The sequence below is a fragment of the Neolamprologus brichardi genome, chromosome 3, assembly GCF_056152115.1.
Source record: "Neolamprologus brichardi isolate AB-2024 chromosome 3, ASM5615211v1, whole genome shotgun sequence".
NCBI classification, from domain to species: Eukaryota; Metazoa; Chordata; class Actinopteri; order Cichliformes; family Cichlidae; genus Neolamprologus; species Neolamprologus brichardi.
The window spans coordinates 12688443-12704598 of NC_142106.1; the positions used below are offsets into that span (position 1 = coordinate 12688443).

The 16156-nt window shown below is 39.1% G+C and overlaps 1 protein-coding gene across 2 annotated transcripts in view; it reads left to right on the forward strand.

Annotated features, from left to right (window-relative positions):
• The window catches only part of LOC118455958 (programmed cell death 1 ligand 1-like), a 127511-nt gene extending 121046 nt beyond the window's left edge, over positions 1–6465 (forward strand). Inside the window, exons 1-3 of one of the 2 annotated variants that reach the window (XM_087838740.1) lie at positions 4109–4289; positions 4724–5089; positions 5328–6465. In XM_087838740.1, coding sequence (XP_087694866.1) covers positions 4208–4289; positions 4724–5089; positions 5328–5545 — 666 coding nt within the window. In that variant the 5' untranslated portion in view covers positions 4109–4207 and the 3' untranslated portion in view covers positions 5546–6465. Of the gene's footprint in view, positions 1–4108; positions 4290–4723; positions 5090–5327 lie in introns of those variants that run through there. The other variant, XM_087838739.1, reaches the window with a different exon arrangement.
• The last annotated feature ends 9691 nt before the right edge of the window (positions 6466–16156 follow it).

The window sequence follows — 16156 nt, forward strand, 5'->3', positions numbered from 1 at the left end:
CTGTGTTCCAAATGTCCCTCTTATCTCCTCTTCCTTGATCTTGATGGAAATGTCATTGAGGTCAAGTAAAGGCTGATGGGAAGATTGATATTAAGAAAAGAGAAGAGCAATGCTCTGAAATTTGGAACATCACTAACAATGTGATGCTGAATGTTGTTTTAAAAAAAAAAAAAAAAAAAAAAAAAAAAAAATCCTGAAGCTGGAGTCAAACGCACAAAAACTTTAAATCAGCCAACGTGACAACGTGTTTTGAATCACATCTCGGAGTACCTGCGCTTCATAAACCCGCCACACAAGCATCCATTATCCACATACTCATACATACTGAATCAATATTTAAAAAAAAAAAAAAATGTATAGGCTACCACTTTAAACAAAATTTAAATATATTTTCTGGTTCATAAAAAAATAAATAAATCTCACCTACAGAAGGAAAACACGACGACGGCAACAAACAAGTCAGGTAGAGTAAAGGAGCAGAAATCGTTTTAGGAGAAATCACGTGGTGACATAGCTGAGTTGCGGTGGTGCCAAACTGCATGGGAAGCGGCAACTTTCGTCTTATTTGCATTTCGTGGTGAGAGGAGGAGACTGTCTTTCGTGCTGTTCGCCGGTTTACTTTTGCTCGTTTATCAGCGGGAAAACACAGCAAGGGAACTAAACCGAATCAAAGGAACGAGACGAGGAAAGTAAAACTAAATACAAAGCACAACAGACAACCAACATAAAACAGAAACAAAACGCAAGAACACTTTTCAAAGTGACACGGACTCAACAACAACATAACACACGGGAGGAATAAAGTGAATCAAGGAATATAAACAAAGTATAACAATAGTTTTACCATCTAGTTTTTGTCTAAGTAAAAAAAAATCAATGTCCAAATTTATTGTTCCTCTATAATAACTTGTTTGCACTGATTTTCAGTTCAGTTTTCAGTCCATCATGACTCAGCTCCTTCTCCCTCGGTAATAATCATATGACCCAAAATAATTACCATGAACATATTGCAATGGAATATAATGTGTGTGATAGAAATGAAAACCATTAAATTTATTATTTTGTGCCCTTTTTAATTTTAGACACAGTGCACTTTTTCCTGACGAAAAAAAAAAAGCCACATTTTTAGACATGGAAAAGGTTATTCTTAAAAACAGCTGCTTCTTAACAACAGAGAGAGGATGGGGGGTGATGGAGGCTGCATGGCCCGTTAAACATCATTTCGTTGTATTTGCTTTGTTGTTGATGAGACTTTGTAGAAAGCAGCTGGTCTGAGTGATGTGATCAGAGTGATTTTATTTCCACAGTGTTTTTAAAGGAGGGAAACCTTCCTCCAAACGGACAGAGCAGTGGAGCCGCCAAGGGGAAGCACACGAATTAAAAACTGTATAGTTAAAATATAATTTATTATATTTAAATAGTTAAAAACATAAAATGAATTAAAACAACCCTGGCCAGGGGACAACGCAATAAAAATCAATAAAACACAACATTAAAAGTCCAGTGGCGTCCGCCACGGTATAAGAGTCACTAAGAATTAAAAATCCAGTGAAACGGTGCAGGAGGGAAACCCGGCGGCGTCCTCGCCTTCCTCTCCGAGTTCTGCGCCCCGGTGCGCTAAAGAAAGGAAGGCAGCGGCAGTCACTACTCTTTTAGGCAGCTATAATTCATTAAAGGGGACAAGTCAAAAGACTTACCCCGGGTGGGGGGTTATAAAGGCCCGCTGCTTCTTTATAACCGCCAATCGGCACCAGCCCGTCCGCCGCCTCTAATTTCCCGCAGACGCGTAATCTGGCCTCCTGTTGCTGCAGCAGTCGAACCACTCACTCCGCGTCGCTGGCGCTGTACCTTCCCCACACCTCAACGCCAAGCTCCACCAGTCTTATGTGTCGCTGAGCACTCTCTGTAAATTACCACTCCCTTTCCTCTCAGGTGTGTCAAATTAGTAAAACGGGAAAAAGGGCAGAGTCTCTCCAGGACAAATTGGCAGATGCAACCAAACCATGCAGTATAAATAAAACACTCCACAAGATATAACCAAAACATGCAATATAAAAAATAAATAAGCACACTTCACATTAAAACACAGCAAAGCAAAACAACATCCGTCCTTCCCTGGATGACATGTGTGATCGTTGGTCTGTCAGTTTCTGCTGCACTTCTGGTTGTTGTTGCTAGTTTCGTGATCAACAGAAAACGTAATCCACAGAACAGAGGTTCATACCAACCTGCTTCTGCAATCTCCGAGTTTCCCGCTGCTGGTCCAACTTTCCAGATTCTGCTGTAAATGCCTTCAGTAAAGGGGGATTTTAATGGTTTAATGTTGAGCTTTCTCTCTGGCTTTTTATATTTTTATTTATTGTCCAATAGCTGTTCTTCTAGAGCAGTGCAGGTCAGGTCTAAAGTGTGGTACAGCTGCTTAGAGTTGTATTTGTTGTATACATCGTCTCTAATATTCTTATCGTCTATGTGAAAATGTTAATATTCCACAAATACTGTTTATATTTGTGCGTTCAGTCAAATAAAATAGTAGAGTGATGCAGTTATATTACATTAATGTTTCTTTGTATCGAGAGGAGGGCTGTAGAGTTTTGTTGTTGTTTTTTTGGTATTTTGCTGCCCTCTGACTCATGGACAGTAGAGGGCAGCAACTAGTAAACTGAAGTTTAGTGCTTTTCTGTTTAATAATTTCTTATATTTTCAGACAGCCCGTTCTCACTCCCGAGGCGTAACATGCCGACGTTTTGTCACGTCCCGCGGCGTTCCTGAGGAACGCAAAAGGAGACCTTCAGCGTTCTTATGGTACGCGGCGGGTTATGGGCGAAATCCAGTGCAATAACGCTCCCGCGGTAATAGACGTTCCAGCCCTAAACCTAACCTTATCCCTAGCCCTAACCATAACCTTTTTCCTGAGCTTAACCATGACTTTAAAGATGTTAAATAGCGTGTTTCTAAGCGATTTGAAGAAAAAGAGCGAACATGTGTAGATTGAGTCCATACGGTTCTCATTTTTCCTCATTTTTCCGAGGTCGTCATTTAGGTAAGTGGTGGGTAGCTGAAAACGTAATATGTTGACGATTTGTCACCTAGCGTAAAATGTTACGCGTGTTGAAGATCCACATGTTCACACAGTCTGCATGTATGAATGTACTGATGGAGTAAAATGTATTTATTTACATCATATTCATTTAACAGGTCAGCTCCATCATTTAATTATTGATTTTGAAAGATTTTCAGTGTTTGAATGAAGTAACTGACTTTTCTGCTGACTAAAATCGCCCCTGGATTTTAATTAATACCAACATTTTGCTGCATTTTTTGTTATAAGAATATGAACATTCAGTGCATATTTGTACTGTGCATTGTTCTCCTGGCACGCCAGAGTGTCACGTATTTTAAAAAGTTGTCAAATCTACTTATCAAACTGTGTCTGGTCCAGTGCAGGCCCTTCACTGTCACTGATGACACCTGGTCTAAGTCATGCTTAGAAGATTGTTTATGACGGCTGCGTGCTGATACATGACTCAGAGATAGCATTAGCAACGGGTGGTATTGACCATACTACTACCAGAGCCTTGGGATCCATGTTTGGCTACGATCCCGCGGCTGGTACACTCCTCGCTGTGTCGACGGTAGACAGTAGCATAACCAACTCCTCTAAACTACTGTCCTGTCGGTAGCTAGCTCCGTCTGTTAGCTCTACGGTGGTGTCTGGGATTAGCAGGTTTCTACTAAACCACTGCAGCTGAGATTAAAGTTGTTCGATCAGCGATCAGCAGCTCCAGTTCTTCGAGTTTACGTTTTGTGTGCGTGTGTGTTTTCTACAGTCATTGGTGTGGAGTGGTTGTATTCTTTAGCCTAGCCTCACTCTTCATCAGTTTCCCACTTCCGCTATTTCCGCGCGTGCACCGCCGGTGTTTACTCGACGTCCAGACGAGCTATAAAACGTGAACTGTGTATGATGTAATCCAGGACCCAGAGTGCATCACACACAAACACACCACAAGTACAAAAAATGAAAGCCACGCCCACTAACATCAGCAGCTTCAGGCAAACGGGGCTTGACCAATCAGCACATCATCTGATGATCAGCGTGTGTGAACTTTAATAACACTACAATACCAAAACATAGAGTCGCACTCTGACTTCTACATCTTTGCATCAGCATTACAAAGACTCCTCAAGAGGCTTTAAATCCATTCACACAATGACTCGAAGATCATTTCAAGTGTGGATTTCCCTGCTGTGTGCTTATCAACTCTTTTCATGCGCAACAGCTGAAAACAAAGGTAATATCTTTTTTAAATATATATATATTTCTAAGACACTGTCACAAAGGCGTTTAAAGACAGGAAACTTCGTAACACTTTCCTGTCTGTATTGTTTTTACACATTCTCATATCTAGAATGCATGCTAAAAAAAAGTCTTCATTAAGGTTCATGAAGCTACTTCGTTTGGCCTGAAATATGTATTTTTTACATTAGTTTTACTGCAAACTTCAGGAGCTATTTTGGAGCTCAGTGTCATTCGTCTGTGTTCTGTACTTAGTATAGGAGATTTTGGTCAGCATCAGGTCTGATGGTCAGGTTTAAAGGATTCAACCACTATAAACCAGAGACTAGTGCTCTCTCTCTCTCTCTGATCCTCACTGTGATTTTCTGCTGTAGAAGTGAACACTTGATCCCTTTAACCTCTCTGCTTGTATGGTGTTCCCGCTTTCAGACCAGAAAGTCATCCCAGCTGAGTCTGGAGGGAATGTCACTCTGCCATGTCAAGCTCCAGACAAGGGCATCTCCGTTATAGTTGTAGAGTGGAGCAGAGCTGATATAGAAGATGAATATGTCCTTTCCTACCGGGATGAGCAGTTTGATCCTGAGGAACAACATCCATCTTTTAAGAACCGGGTGGATCTGCAGGACAGACAGATGAAGGATGGAGACGTGTCTTTGATTCTGACGAGCGTGACGATAAATGACACTGGAACATACGAGTGTCGTGTTGTCCAGAGAAGAACAAGACGCAGGAAGAGAGCTCATCTGAAGACTGACCCCATCAGTGTCATCTACCTGAGAGCTGTTGATCCTCCAGGTGAGTGAGTAGAGTTGAGTGTGTGTGTGATCAGAGGTGAAGCTGCTTCCTGGTTGTTGATGTTTGTTTCTAAAGATGTTGTTGATGAGACTTTGTAGAAAGCAGCTGGTCTGAGTGATGTGATCAGAGTGCAGTAGATAATGTCTGACAGCAGTTTGAAGAGGAAATGGATTCTGTTCTGTTCTTCACTCATCACCTACCTGACAGCTGACACCTCACACCTGTTTCTCACCTGCAGGTCAGACAGGAGGACACACAGAGGATGGAGGGAAGGAGGATGGAGGGAAGGAAGATGGAGGGAAGGAGGCTAAAGGCAAGGAGGCAGCAGGGAAGGAGGATGGATCTTTTATACTGAAAGTTGGTCTGTTAGTTTCTGCTTTGCTTCTTGTTACTGCTCTTGTTGGTTTTTTGATGTACAGAAAACGGCAACAGAGAAATTATCCTAATACATTGTAGCATGTTTGAAATGCCTCAGAGGTTTTTACACCTTAATGGCATTTCAACCTCTCAGTGTTGACTGAAATTATCCATCACATTGTGTATTTGGTGTTCAGCATCTTTGTGAAAGACTTCAACCTGTTCTTTAAGGCACGCTAAAGAACTTAAACTGAGGATTTATTCATCCGAAAAGAACATTTAAATAATTGCTTAACTTTTCTTTTCTCTTTGGTGCAAAACATCAACAATCTGTCCAGCAAACATTTTCAGATTTAAAATTTGAACATTCAATACCAGCATTATTTGGAAAATATCTGAAAAACAGTCCGAAAAAATCTGTCTGCTCGATAAGCTTCATGAACACCAGCTGGAAATCCTCATATTTGAAAAAGAATGCTGTGAGGTGGAGCTGTACTTACTGTTTAAATAGTTTAAATTCAGAGTATTGAAAGTTTATTGTATGTAGCTATTATTTATAGATGTTTTCTAAGCACTACTTGTACTGTTAAAGAGCACATCAGCATCTCCTTCTTTAAGCTGCTCCTGTTCACCACAGCGGATCATCTACCTCCATCTCCTGCTGCATGCCCCCCTAAACTACACCCATGAATCTTCTCTGAGGTCTTTTCCTCCTCTCTGACAGCTCCATATTCAACATCTTTGGCGCCAGTATATTCCCATTCCCTCCTCTGCACATGTCCACTTTGAATGTAATGTTAGCAATGATGAAGATGACTCATAATTTTTTCTGTACTCATGAACCTTCTTTTATCAGAAGCTTTCTGATCTGTTGATGCTATTTCTACCAGAGCTCTCCCCCTTCACATCCCTGTTTTTACTCCACAAGTGTTTTTATACCACAAAAATCACATGCCTGGATGTGACTGTTATTGTTGTTATATAAATCCTATATAATAGAACCTATAAATTAAAGAAAATCAATCTCCAACCTTTCTTTTCTGTTTTTGTGCTCATAAAGTGTCCACATTTAATTTGATTTAATATCTGTGCCGTTGCAAGTTAAGTATTTTTATTATTATTATATTAGTGTAAATATATATATATATTCATACTTTTATATCAGAACAAGGGTCGTTTTAGTTAGTGCACCAGAATAAAGAAAGCCAAGGCATAAAACACTGAATGAAAAACGTGCCAGAGAACCTGACTGAGGAAGTGGAGGCTGGGTTTCCGATTCACACTCTGATTGGCTGAGAGGTATAGCCTCACCTCAAAAGAGGTGAGGCTATACGTCGCTTTAAGAAAAAGTCACGTGATCGATACAGCTGCTGTTGCCAACGCGCCAAACTGTGTTTAAAAGGTACCGCATCCGTATCTGCCAACGGAACGAGTCGCCACCAAAAAAACACGAAATTACTCTCCCAAAGTTAAAATAAAAATACACATCTCTCCATAACAAAATGGAGCCCGAAAGAAAAAGAAATGTTTCTGCTGTGTGGGATAATTTTGATCTTTTAACTGCAAATAAGGTATCTGTTTGTCTGACTTTGTTTCAGTGTAATCTATCAGAACAGGAAAAACAGCAATGTGACTTGCAGTGTAAATGATTTAGGGGAGACCGGGGATAGTTGTAACATTTTTGACATTTCTGTCTGTAGCTTGTAGCTTTTTTAAGGTAGTGGATTCAAAATGTAATGCAAAGTATTTACATGTCTTGGCTATTAAATAGTGCAGCTATTTTCTCTGCAGCACAATTACCCATTGCATGGTATGCTCTTAAACACAAAGAGTGAAATGTTACAATTAACCCCATAGTCTGGGTTAGTTGTAACATACCCTGGGGTGAGATGTAACACAATGAAATAAGGGTACTGACAAAATCTTAAGATGTAATCTTTTTTATTCAACACCTGAATGCACTTATAAACATTTATGTAGCTATTTATGTGTTTGTGAGTGTGTGTAGGAGTGTGTGACAGAGTGCAGAAATATAGATTTTGAACATATTGTAACAAAAAAAGACAACTTTTCACCAACTGAATTTTTCAATAATTTTGGTTGACCTTCATTGAGTCTTCATTGGCTAGGTGGGGATTATCACCGACAACTCTTGCCACATTTGAACATAATAATTAACCTGAAAAAATGTAGCTGTGCACCAGCTTCATCAAATGAACTGTATGTGTTTTTGTCAAGTTTTTAATCACCATCAGAATCACAGTGGTGACAGATGTATGGCTGTCCTGGAGTGCAGGCCTCATGAGCCCACAGTGCACAGGTCAGGCACTTAACCCAAGCTTCTTTTGGCTTTGAGTTATTGAAGTTTTCCATGCACACAATACAGAAATTCTCATCAGCATCTGAGGAATCTGTGTTGTCCTGTTCAGTGTTATTCATTTTCTGATTTTTCTTTCGTGATGTGGAAAGCTTGGATTGTTTTAGGTTTGTGGGAGTGGATTTGCCTTGTTTCTGGCACAGCCTCTTCTTTGGAAAACTTATTTTCCTGCTTCTCTGGTCTGCTTCAAGGGCCATCTTAACTGGTGTATCAGTGAGTATTGCTGTTTGTTTCCTTTTTCTTCCCGTTGAAGGGGTTTTTCTAGGTCCAGCTTTTGGTAAGGGTCGCACATCTTCTGGGTTAAAGCCCAAGGAGGTCTGTGGGTTTTCATCACAGCCTGATGAGGGAGCAGCTTGGAGGTCAGTTGGGAGACTGGAGATGTGAGCATCTGGAGGAGTGGTCATGTCATCAGCTGTAGGACTGGTGAGATGAGCAGCAAGAGGAGCGGACTGTTGGTCAGCTGGAGAAATGTCCATATGGACTGCTGGAGAAGGACGATCTGTGACCTGTGATGGAGCATAGTCACTGTCCTCAAATATGTTTGGATTGTATGGCCAAATTCCACAGCACTGGAATCCAGCCTGTATATTCTTTGGTGTAGCTGCTGCTGGAAGTGCCGTCCTGACAAGACCTGGTATTTCATATATTGTCATGGTCTTTCCTGGATTCATTCTCATCCAGGAATCACTTGCACTGTTCACCATCTTTTTCAGTGGGCCATAAACACTCCTGTCAAGTGGTTGGAGTTTGTGACTGCAGTGAGGGGGAAATGTGAGCATCACAATTCCATTGGTCTTGCAGAAGTCAATGGCTGCAATTGACAGGTGTGAACTGTGGTTATCCATGAGAAGAATCACTTTTTTTTCATTGCTGACCTTGGTGTGGTTTGCAAAGTGCTTTAGAAAGATGAGGAACTCTGTTTCTTGCATCCATCCTGACTTATTTCCACTGCCAATACTTCCAACTGGCCCATCTCTGACAAAGTGGTCTGCATAACGTATGCGTGGGAACACAAACATTGGAGGAATTGTGTTGCCAATGGCATTAACTGCACATGCAAGGGTGACCAGTGAACCTCTCTCTGCTGATGTCATTGCTCCAACTTGTTTAGTGCCACGTTTTGCAATCACTCTGTCTGGGGTTTGCACAGTTGTTATGCCAGTCTCTTCAATATTCCATATGTCATTTGCTGTTAAGGTGTGTCTCTTTAGCACTTCATCAAATTTTTTGAAAAACATTGCTACATTGTGTTGATTAAAACTGGTGGCCCGTGCCAGACTTGTAGCCTCAGCACTTCTAATGGACAAAGTTGGGTTTCGTTTCATGTAGGCTGAGAACCAGTCTGGTCCAGCCCTTGAGAATGTGTCCCATGACTTTGGATATTTGCATCCATGTTTCACTGCAAGCTGATATGCCAGTTCTTTTACCTGTAATTTTAATCACGAAATATGTTAGTATTTCTGATATACTATATTTTAAATTGCTACCATTACAAATTTCTAACTTTCCCTTGTCTTATCCTTTATTGCTTCCTATCTGCTTACCTCACGTGGACATAGTCCATAAAATGCATCTGCAGCTCTCATCAGGTATTCTGTTAATTCCTTCTCTTGTTTATCAGTGAAGACCTTCTTTCCACTATGGTATCCTACAAGTGGGAGTTCCATTGATCCCTGCTCTTCCAGCTTCTTCCTCTCTTTACAAAAGCGGTGCAAAGTGACATGGCAAATGCCATACAATTTTGCCACAGATCTGGTGGACTTTCCCTGATTTCTAACATCATTTGATGCTCTCTCCAAAATACTGAGAGGCACCCCTCGGTCAGTCTGTCTTTTCCATGACCTAGGCATACTGTAATTCAAAGAAAACAAAAAAATATGAGTTAAAGTAATAGTGGGGTAAGTTGTAACATTTGCATGGTTGTTACAACTAACCCAGGCTGTTGCTGTTACAACTGACCCAGACTCCTATAGCCACGATCTAGCTTGCATTACAGCTAACACCTAAAACATTAGCACTAAAGACCTACACAGAATATATCCCCATAGACATACAAATAACATAATTTAAGTTTGATGAGTTTAACTACAAAGCAGTTAGTGCTATTAGAAAATGAAATAAAGTCAAAAAACTTACTTTTTGGCTTAGAAATTAGTTTTTTTCTTCTAAAATTGTCTGTGTTTGTCGAATGGTGTTGATTTTTCACCAGTGATAGAAGAACTGAATTGCGCATGTACAGAGTGAATCACATGATTTGAAACTTAGCCCTGATTGGAGAAATTAGAAGTGTTACAACTGACCCACGTTACAACTATCCCCGGTCTCCCCTACTTCATTTTATGCAGGTTAAATGTTGCATCTGTTCTGCGGAGCTTTCTTACACAAACAAAAGCACCTCCTCAGTGTTTAGGCATTACAGAGCCAAACATGAAAATGAGGAGACAAACACACCGAGAATGAACACTGGTAGGCCTATATAGACACTGAACAGCTTTATCATCATTTCTTTTAATTAATATGTGTTTTATTATTTTCAAATCAAGCATCTAGGAAGACTGCTCTGGACCAGGCAGTCCTGAATATTATTATAAAGGACTGCCAACCCCTTAGTATTGTGGAGAGAGAGTGTAACGTACTGAGGGAATAGGACGACATCTTATCAGAACCTTTTCCACCTGGATTTACAGTGTTTGTGTACCCCAGCTTCATCTGTTCCTGTGTCAAAAAAACGCAATAGACTGAATGCAAAAACAATGGATAAACCTGTTTTTCTGAATAGAAATTTATAATAAACTCTGAGTCAATTACATTTAAATGGGTAATATTACATTCACAATACTTTTATTTAATTTTCACTTAATGTCATTCATAATATATTTTAAAGATCTACAATATGTGTAATATAGAAGATATAAAATGATTCCATGGACAGTACAATGCCTTACAGTGTACAAGTATGACTAGGTCATTGAATCAGTGTCTGTTGGGAGTCTGAAGTAGGTTGCCTGTAATGATATTTAAGGTCCAGCAGGTGTCAGTATGGAGCAAAACAGCAAAACTGTGTCGACACTGTGTCGATACAGTTTGGGGAATGTGCTGAAATGCTTCACGAGGCCTCATCTACACATCACTAAAGGAAAGTAATCACTTGGAAAACCTCACTGAGGGACATTAACATCAGCATTTAAGCTGAATTCATTTGCAGGTTTATACATGTCCCTTCTCTGTCTAGCTGAAGTAGTCTCAATGGCACTTTTAAGCTTAACCTTGACCCTTTCCTCACTCTCCTCCTCCAAACCTTTAATCCCTGACCTCTGACACTGTGCTCTCTTTGAATGAATGCGTGATAAAAACAAAGGGCCCCACTGTTAAATCAAACTTGGATTTGTGGTGAGAATGTGACTGTGATGAGTCATTTCACCATCAAAATTGTTTTTAATCTCAAATATACAGAAAGAAATGGAGCCTGACTTTAGTGTTTGAGAAAGAAGTTCAACAATGACTCACTGATGGCTGAGCTTCAGAGTAAATCCGTTGTCCTCTCTGATCATTACGGGGTTTTTTAGCTGTCATTGTGCACAGAGTATAAAATAACAGTTGGTTTTAAAAAAATAAAAACGCTCAGCTGCTTTTGAACCACTCACTGATGCTACTTCTTCATCCAGGACTTTCAGGACTGCTCTTGAGTAAATTGTTTGTTTGACAATGGATATCTTATAGTTTTATTTGTTTTTCACTTTTTAAAAATCAAGATTTAGGCCTGTCTGAGCTCATAATATATATTTTTCAAAGATTCGTGTTGCTCAGAGGACCAGCAAGTATATGATTTATAATATATATATATATATATATATATATATACAATAAATATAATATGTTTCTGTAGACTGATCACAATATTATCAGCAGTCGACTTGGGGATGAGGGAGTTCTCCTTGTAATGTTTACTTTGTGAATGAACGACTAGCTTACACCATACAATAATTTAAAAAAAAGAAACACTCAAAAGACACAAAGACAAAAGCTTTAGGAGAAATATGTCCGTGTAGGTTGTCAGTCATCCAAGTCATGGTAATCTAAAAGACATGGAAACTCCTCAAGACAGCTTTAGGAGAAAAAAGAATTTCATGAATGGCAAAACCCAAAACATGGCAACTAGTGCTGCCAGTGATAAAAACACTGATCAAGAAGACTGGAAAAAAAAAAAACAGAGAAAAAAATACAGAAGTGCTGATTGGCCGAGGGCAGAGAGCCTGATTCTAGAACAATTGTGATTGGCCCAGAGATATGGCCTCAGCTCAAAAGAGGGTTACTCCAGGTCACTGACACAAAGAATTTTAATGTGCATATTGGTGTGGATGACTACGAAGAGATGCCATTCTGGGCATAATTGAACATTACATAACTGTATTAAAAATAAAATAACATAAAATAAAATTAAAAATCTTACTTGAGACCTTAGAGACTTTAGACTTTACCACTGAAGAGAACTGGCTAGAAAGCTAGTGTTTGAACATAATGCAGTGTATGTTTTTGAATAACATACATTTTCATAACTACAGATCAAATGGTTTTGTTTTTTTAAAACACATTTTAAACAAAAAAGAGTTCAGAAAAAGGTGTTATTAAGACATGTTAGACACTGACATCCTACTTGTCTAAACAACCTTATACACTTTTCACTGTTTGGTGAACTTTGTAAGAAGTTCATCAGTCTCTAAACCCACTCAAAGTTGGCCTCTTCATGGTATGTGGACTATCCCAAAACTATTTTGCTAGTATACTGAGATAAATATAATACAATGTGAAACACCCTGTTTAAATTAGTAGCTGTGATGCATCTCCTTATTGGGCAATGCAGCACTCTGCTTTGTCTGACTTGATCGCCTCTAAATGTGAGCATTACAGCAAAATACAGCAGCAAAGGTGGAGGCTGATGAGGGGAGAACTGCCTGAGGATGGGAGCAGCAGCAGTTCTTCTAGTTTAAAATGAGATGTTAGACGTGCATACAACAGCATGAGACACATATATGTACTAATATGTATTTATGCATTTTCATTTATAATAAAGAGCCCGGCACCTCTAAATGCTCAAGTCTATTACTAACATTTTTCACCTTATAGGTGCCTCCAGTAGGTTATCCTACCAACCTCCTGTCTGTGTAAACAGGAAGAACAATTTAATGGTCTGTGAATAGGGATGGGTATCGAAAACCGGTTCTTGTTGAGAACCCGTTCCCACTGTTTCAATTCCTTGGAATTGTTTGCCATTTTTGCAAACGATTCCCTTATCGATTCCAGTTGCCCCGAATGACATCGCCACGTTGCGGAGCATCATTTACCTGGCAGGAAACATGTCGCCTAAGCGGCTCAAAGGCTCAAAAGTTTGGTTATACTTTACGAGAACGGATGACAACAGGGCAACTTGCAATACTTGCAAAGTAGATATTTCATTTAAGGGAGGAAACACTACAAATATGCAAAAGCATTTGCTCACAAAACACGCAATAACCTTAATTGAATGTCGTGTTTTAAATTCCGCTCCGGACTCGTGAATCTCAACCCAGCAGCAGCGGTAACATTTGCACGTCCTCTCCCGTTAATGCGGCAGGTAAATAATCAACTAACAGTGCATATTATGTTAGCGCGATCTGCCTTATTACAAAACCTGCCATTACTGTGCATTTAAGTGACCATGATGAGACAGACAGACAGAGTCTGGCTCAGATACTGACAGTTGTCGCTCCAGTCTACCGGTAGCTTCTCCTTTCAGGCCAGGATAGACGAATGTCACCGAGCAGTGACAAGTTTCAAGTAACAGCAGAGCAAGTTTATGGTCAAAGGCTTTTTTAAATGTGGCCCATTTACCACAGTAGATGCCTCCAATTTTCGGTAAGTGAATGTGTTTAATTGTAGGCAGGGACATTACTGGATATTCTTGTGTAATTGCTACAGAATAATTGATGTTATACTTTGTTATTGCTACAGAAGAATATTTATTTTATTATTTTACATTTACAATTTTTTTTTCCTGGGGACCCTGTGACACCCCATTGAAGAGCCGTAGGCTGTGGATCTCTTAAGATCTCACTGTTAGGTTTGTAAGGCCATGTCACTCCTAAATTTCGATCTTGTTCAAAGAGAAGATATAAAACAAAGTTCTAAGCTAATCGACCTTAGTGTTCTCCTTTTTTAAAAAGAATCGATAAGAGAATAGATAAAGAATCGAATCGTTAAACAGAATCGAAAATGGAATCGGAATCGTGAAAATCTTATCAATACCCATCACTATCTGTGAAGCCCAACAAGATGACTGTGAGCCTACAAGAGACCTTGCTAACAGTGTATATGTTCCTTCCACAGTCAACTCTCAAGTAATTCACTGCACACACAATGCCAGGATTATATTTCACCCAAGTTTCAGTCATGTAATCTCTACAGGGAGTGTTTTGGTGGCCTACACAAGTAAGGGAAGTGTCTGCTCATTCAGTTGGTGCCTGAAACAAAACCTCCACCTCTCCATGTGCTGGACTCCTAAGACCTTTAACTTTGCACCCAGCCCACTGTCCTACATCACCTTTGAGTTTGTTAGGACTGCCATCCTATAACAGAACTGATTTGTAACACAACATCTTCAACTTCTGAAAATCCTTCTTTCTCTTATGAGTTACATGAAACCTAACTTTAACACAAATAAATTCAATGACAAACTAGTAAAAATGTTTATATTTACATTTATAATGCAGGTTCTCTGATGTAACACCCAGGATTATTAGAAGATTGAAACAGACACTGGTTCATTCAAGACAATTTAAAGCTTCACTCGGATATTTAATATGCAGGAAAAGCAATACTAGCTACTTGGGATGTTTGTTTTTTATTTTTACTTTGATAATTTCAAAAAGATTATCAATAAAAAATTCATTTATTTACTATGTCAGTTGCTGCTCACTGGTTTCTAAGTGAGTGCAGAAATAAAGAGATCAAACTCTTCAGTTTCAAACACACACATATCCTGTACTGAAGCTTTCCTGTGCATCATACAGCCACTGAATGATGCCCCTGCTGTTTTTAGTCTGCACCCGTGGTTCAATGTTCATTGTTTTCTGCACTGAAGAGTGTCATGTGTTGGTTAGCCACACCCAAACTGTAACATATCAAGTTTTTCATTTGAGAGCTTTTTGAAACCCACAGAACCATGTGAGAAAAGCAAGGGAGATCCTGCAGAAAACAAGAAAACATAAGTAAAAAAAAGGTTCTCACAACATGAACACTGTTATTAGCCAAACCAACTGAAGTTGATGCTGTGGCTTTACATGCAGAACTTAAATAAAACAACTCAAGATTATTAATTATATTAAAAAACAATGTTCAGTCTGTTTCTTTAAATGGTTCATAGAGAGAATAAAATAATGTGTACCAAGAAAAAAAGACGTTAGACATGTGCTGGCCTAATCAGGGCTGCTATTGCTCTGTTATGACACTTCTAATGTTCTCAACACACCATACATCTGGACCTGAGGCTGAGCTTTTGTTTGTTAAAGAGAAATAGGTACCAAAAAATGCAGGTGTGCCTGATTTGAATGAAATATATATGTTGCATATATAATACTTTATACTTCTACTATGTATGAACTGTGAAGTTATGTATTGCACATCTACAACAGAACATTAACCCTTTAAGACCTACCATAGAACCAAGTCCGCCAGAGCTTATATTATATTTTTACATGCTGTAGTGCCATTTTTGGGAGCATTTCAAGTTGCTATACATCAATACAACCATTACAGCCTTGATTTTAATAATATGTATGCATTAAGTGCATAGTAATTACATAAGTTGCAAAAAAGTGCAATAAACTACAAAAAATTGAAAATCGTTTTTTTTTTTTTTAACATATATTTCTAGTTAGAGAAATTTAAGAGGCTTATCCCTCAAAACTGTAAATACAAAAAAGTTGCACAAAATAGTTTCCCACCACTGGAAATTTATTTTAAGTACCTTCATAGTTTTATTTTTGAAATACACCAATTTTTATACACTGCAGGAAAAACGAAAATAAATATTATAGTGCAAATTTGCAAAAAAGCAGCATATGCATCAAAATAAACTATTTCCAGCTGTGCAATATGAGTCCTAGAAACGACACAGAAAGTCATAAAGTCAAACATAACTTTTAAAAACACCAGTATAGGCTCATTGAGGCCTGGGTGGTAAAAAACTACATTTCCGCAAAAATGACGTCACTTCCGGTTTCGGGCAGGTCATGGCGGACATGCGATAGTTCGCGCTGACGTCTTATCCAATGTAGGAAGTGTTCTGAACAGCTGAT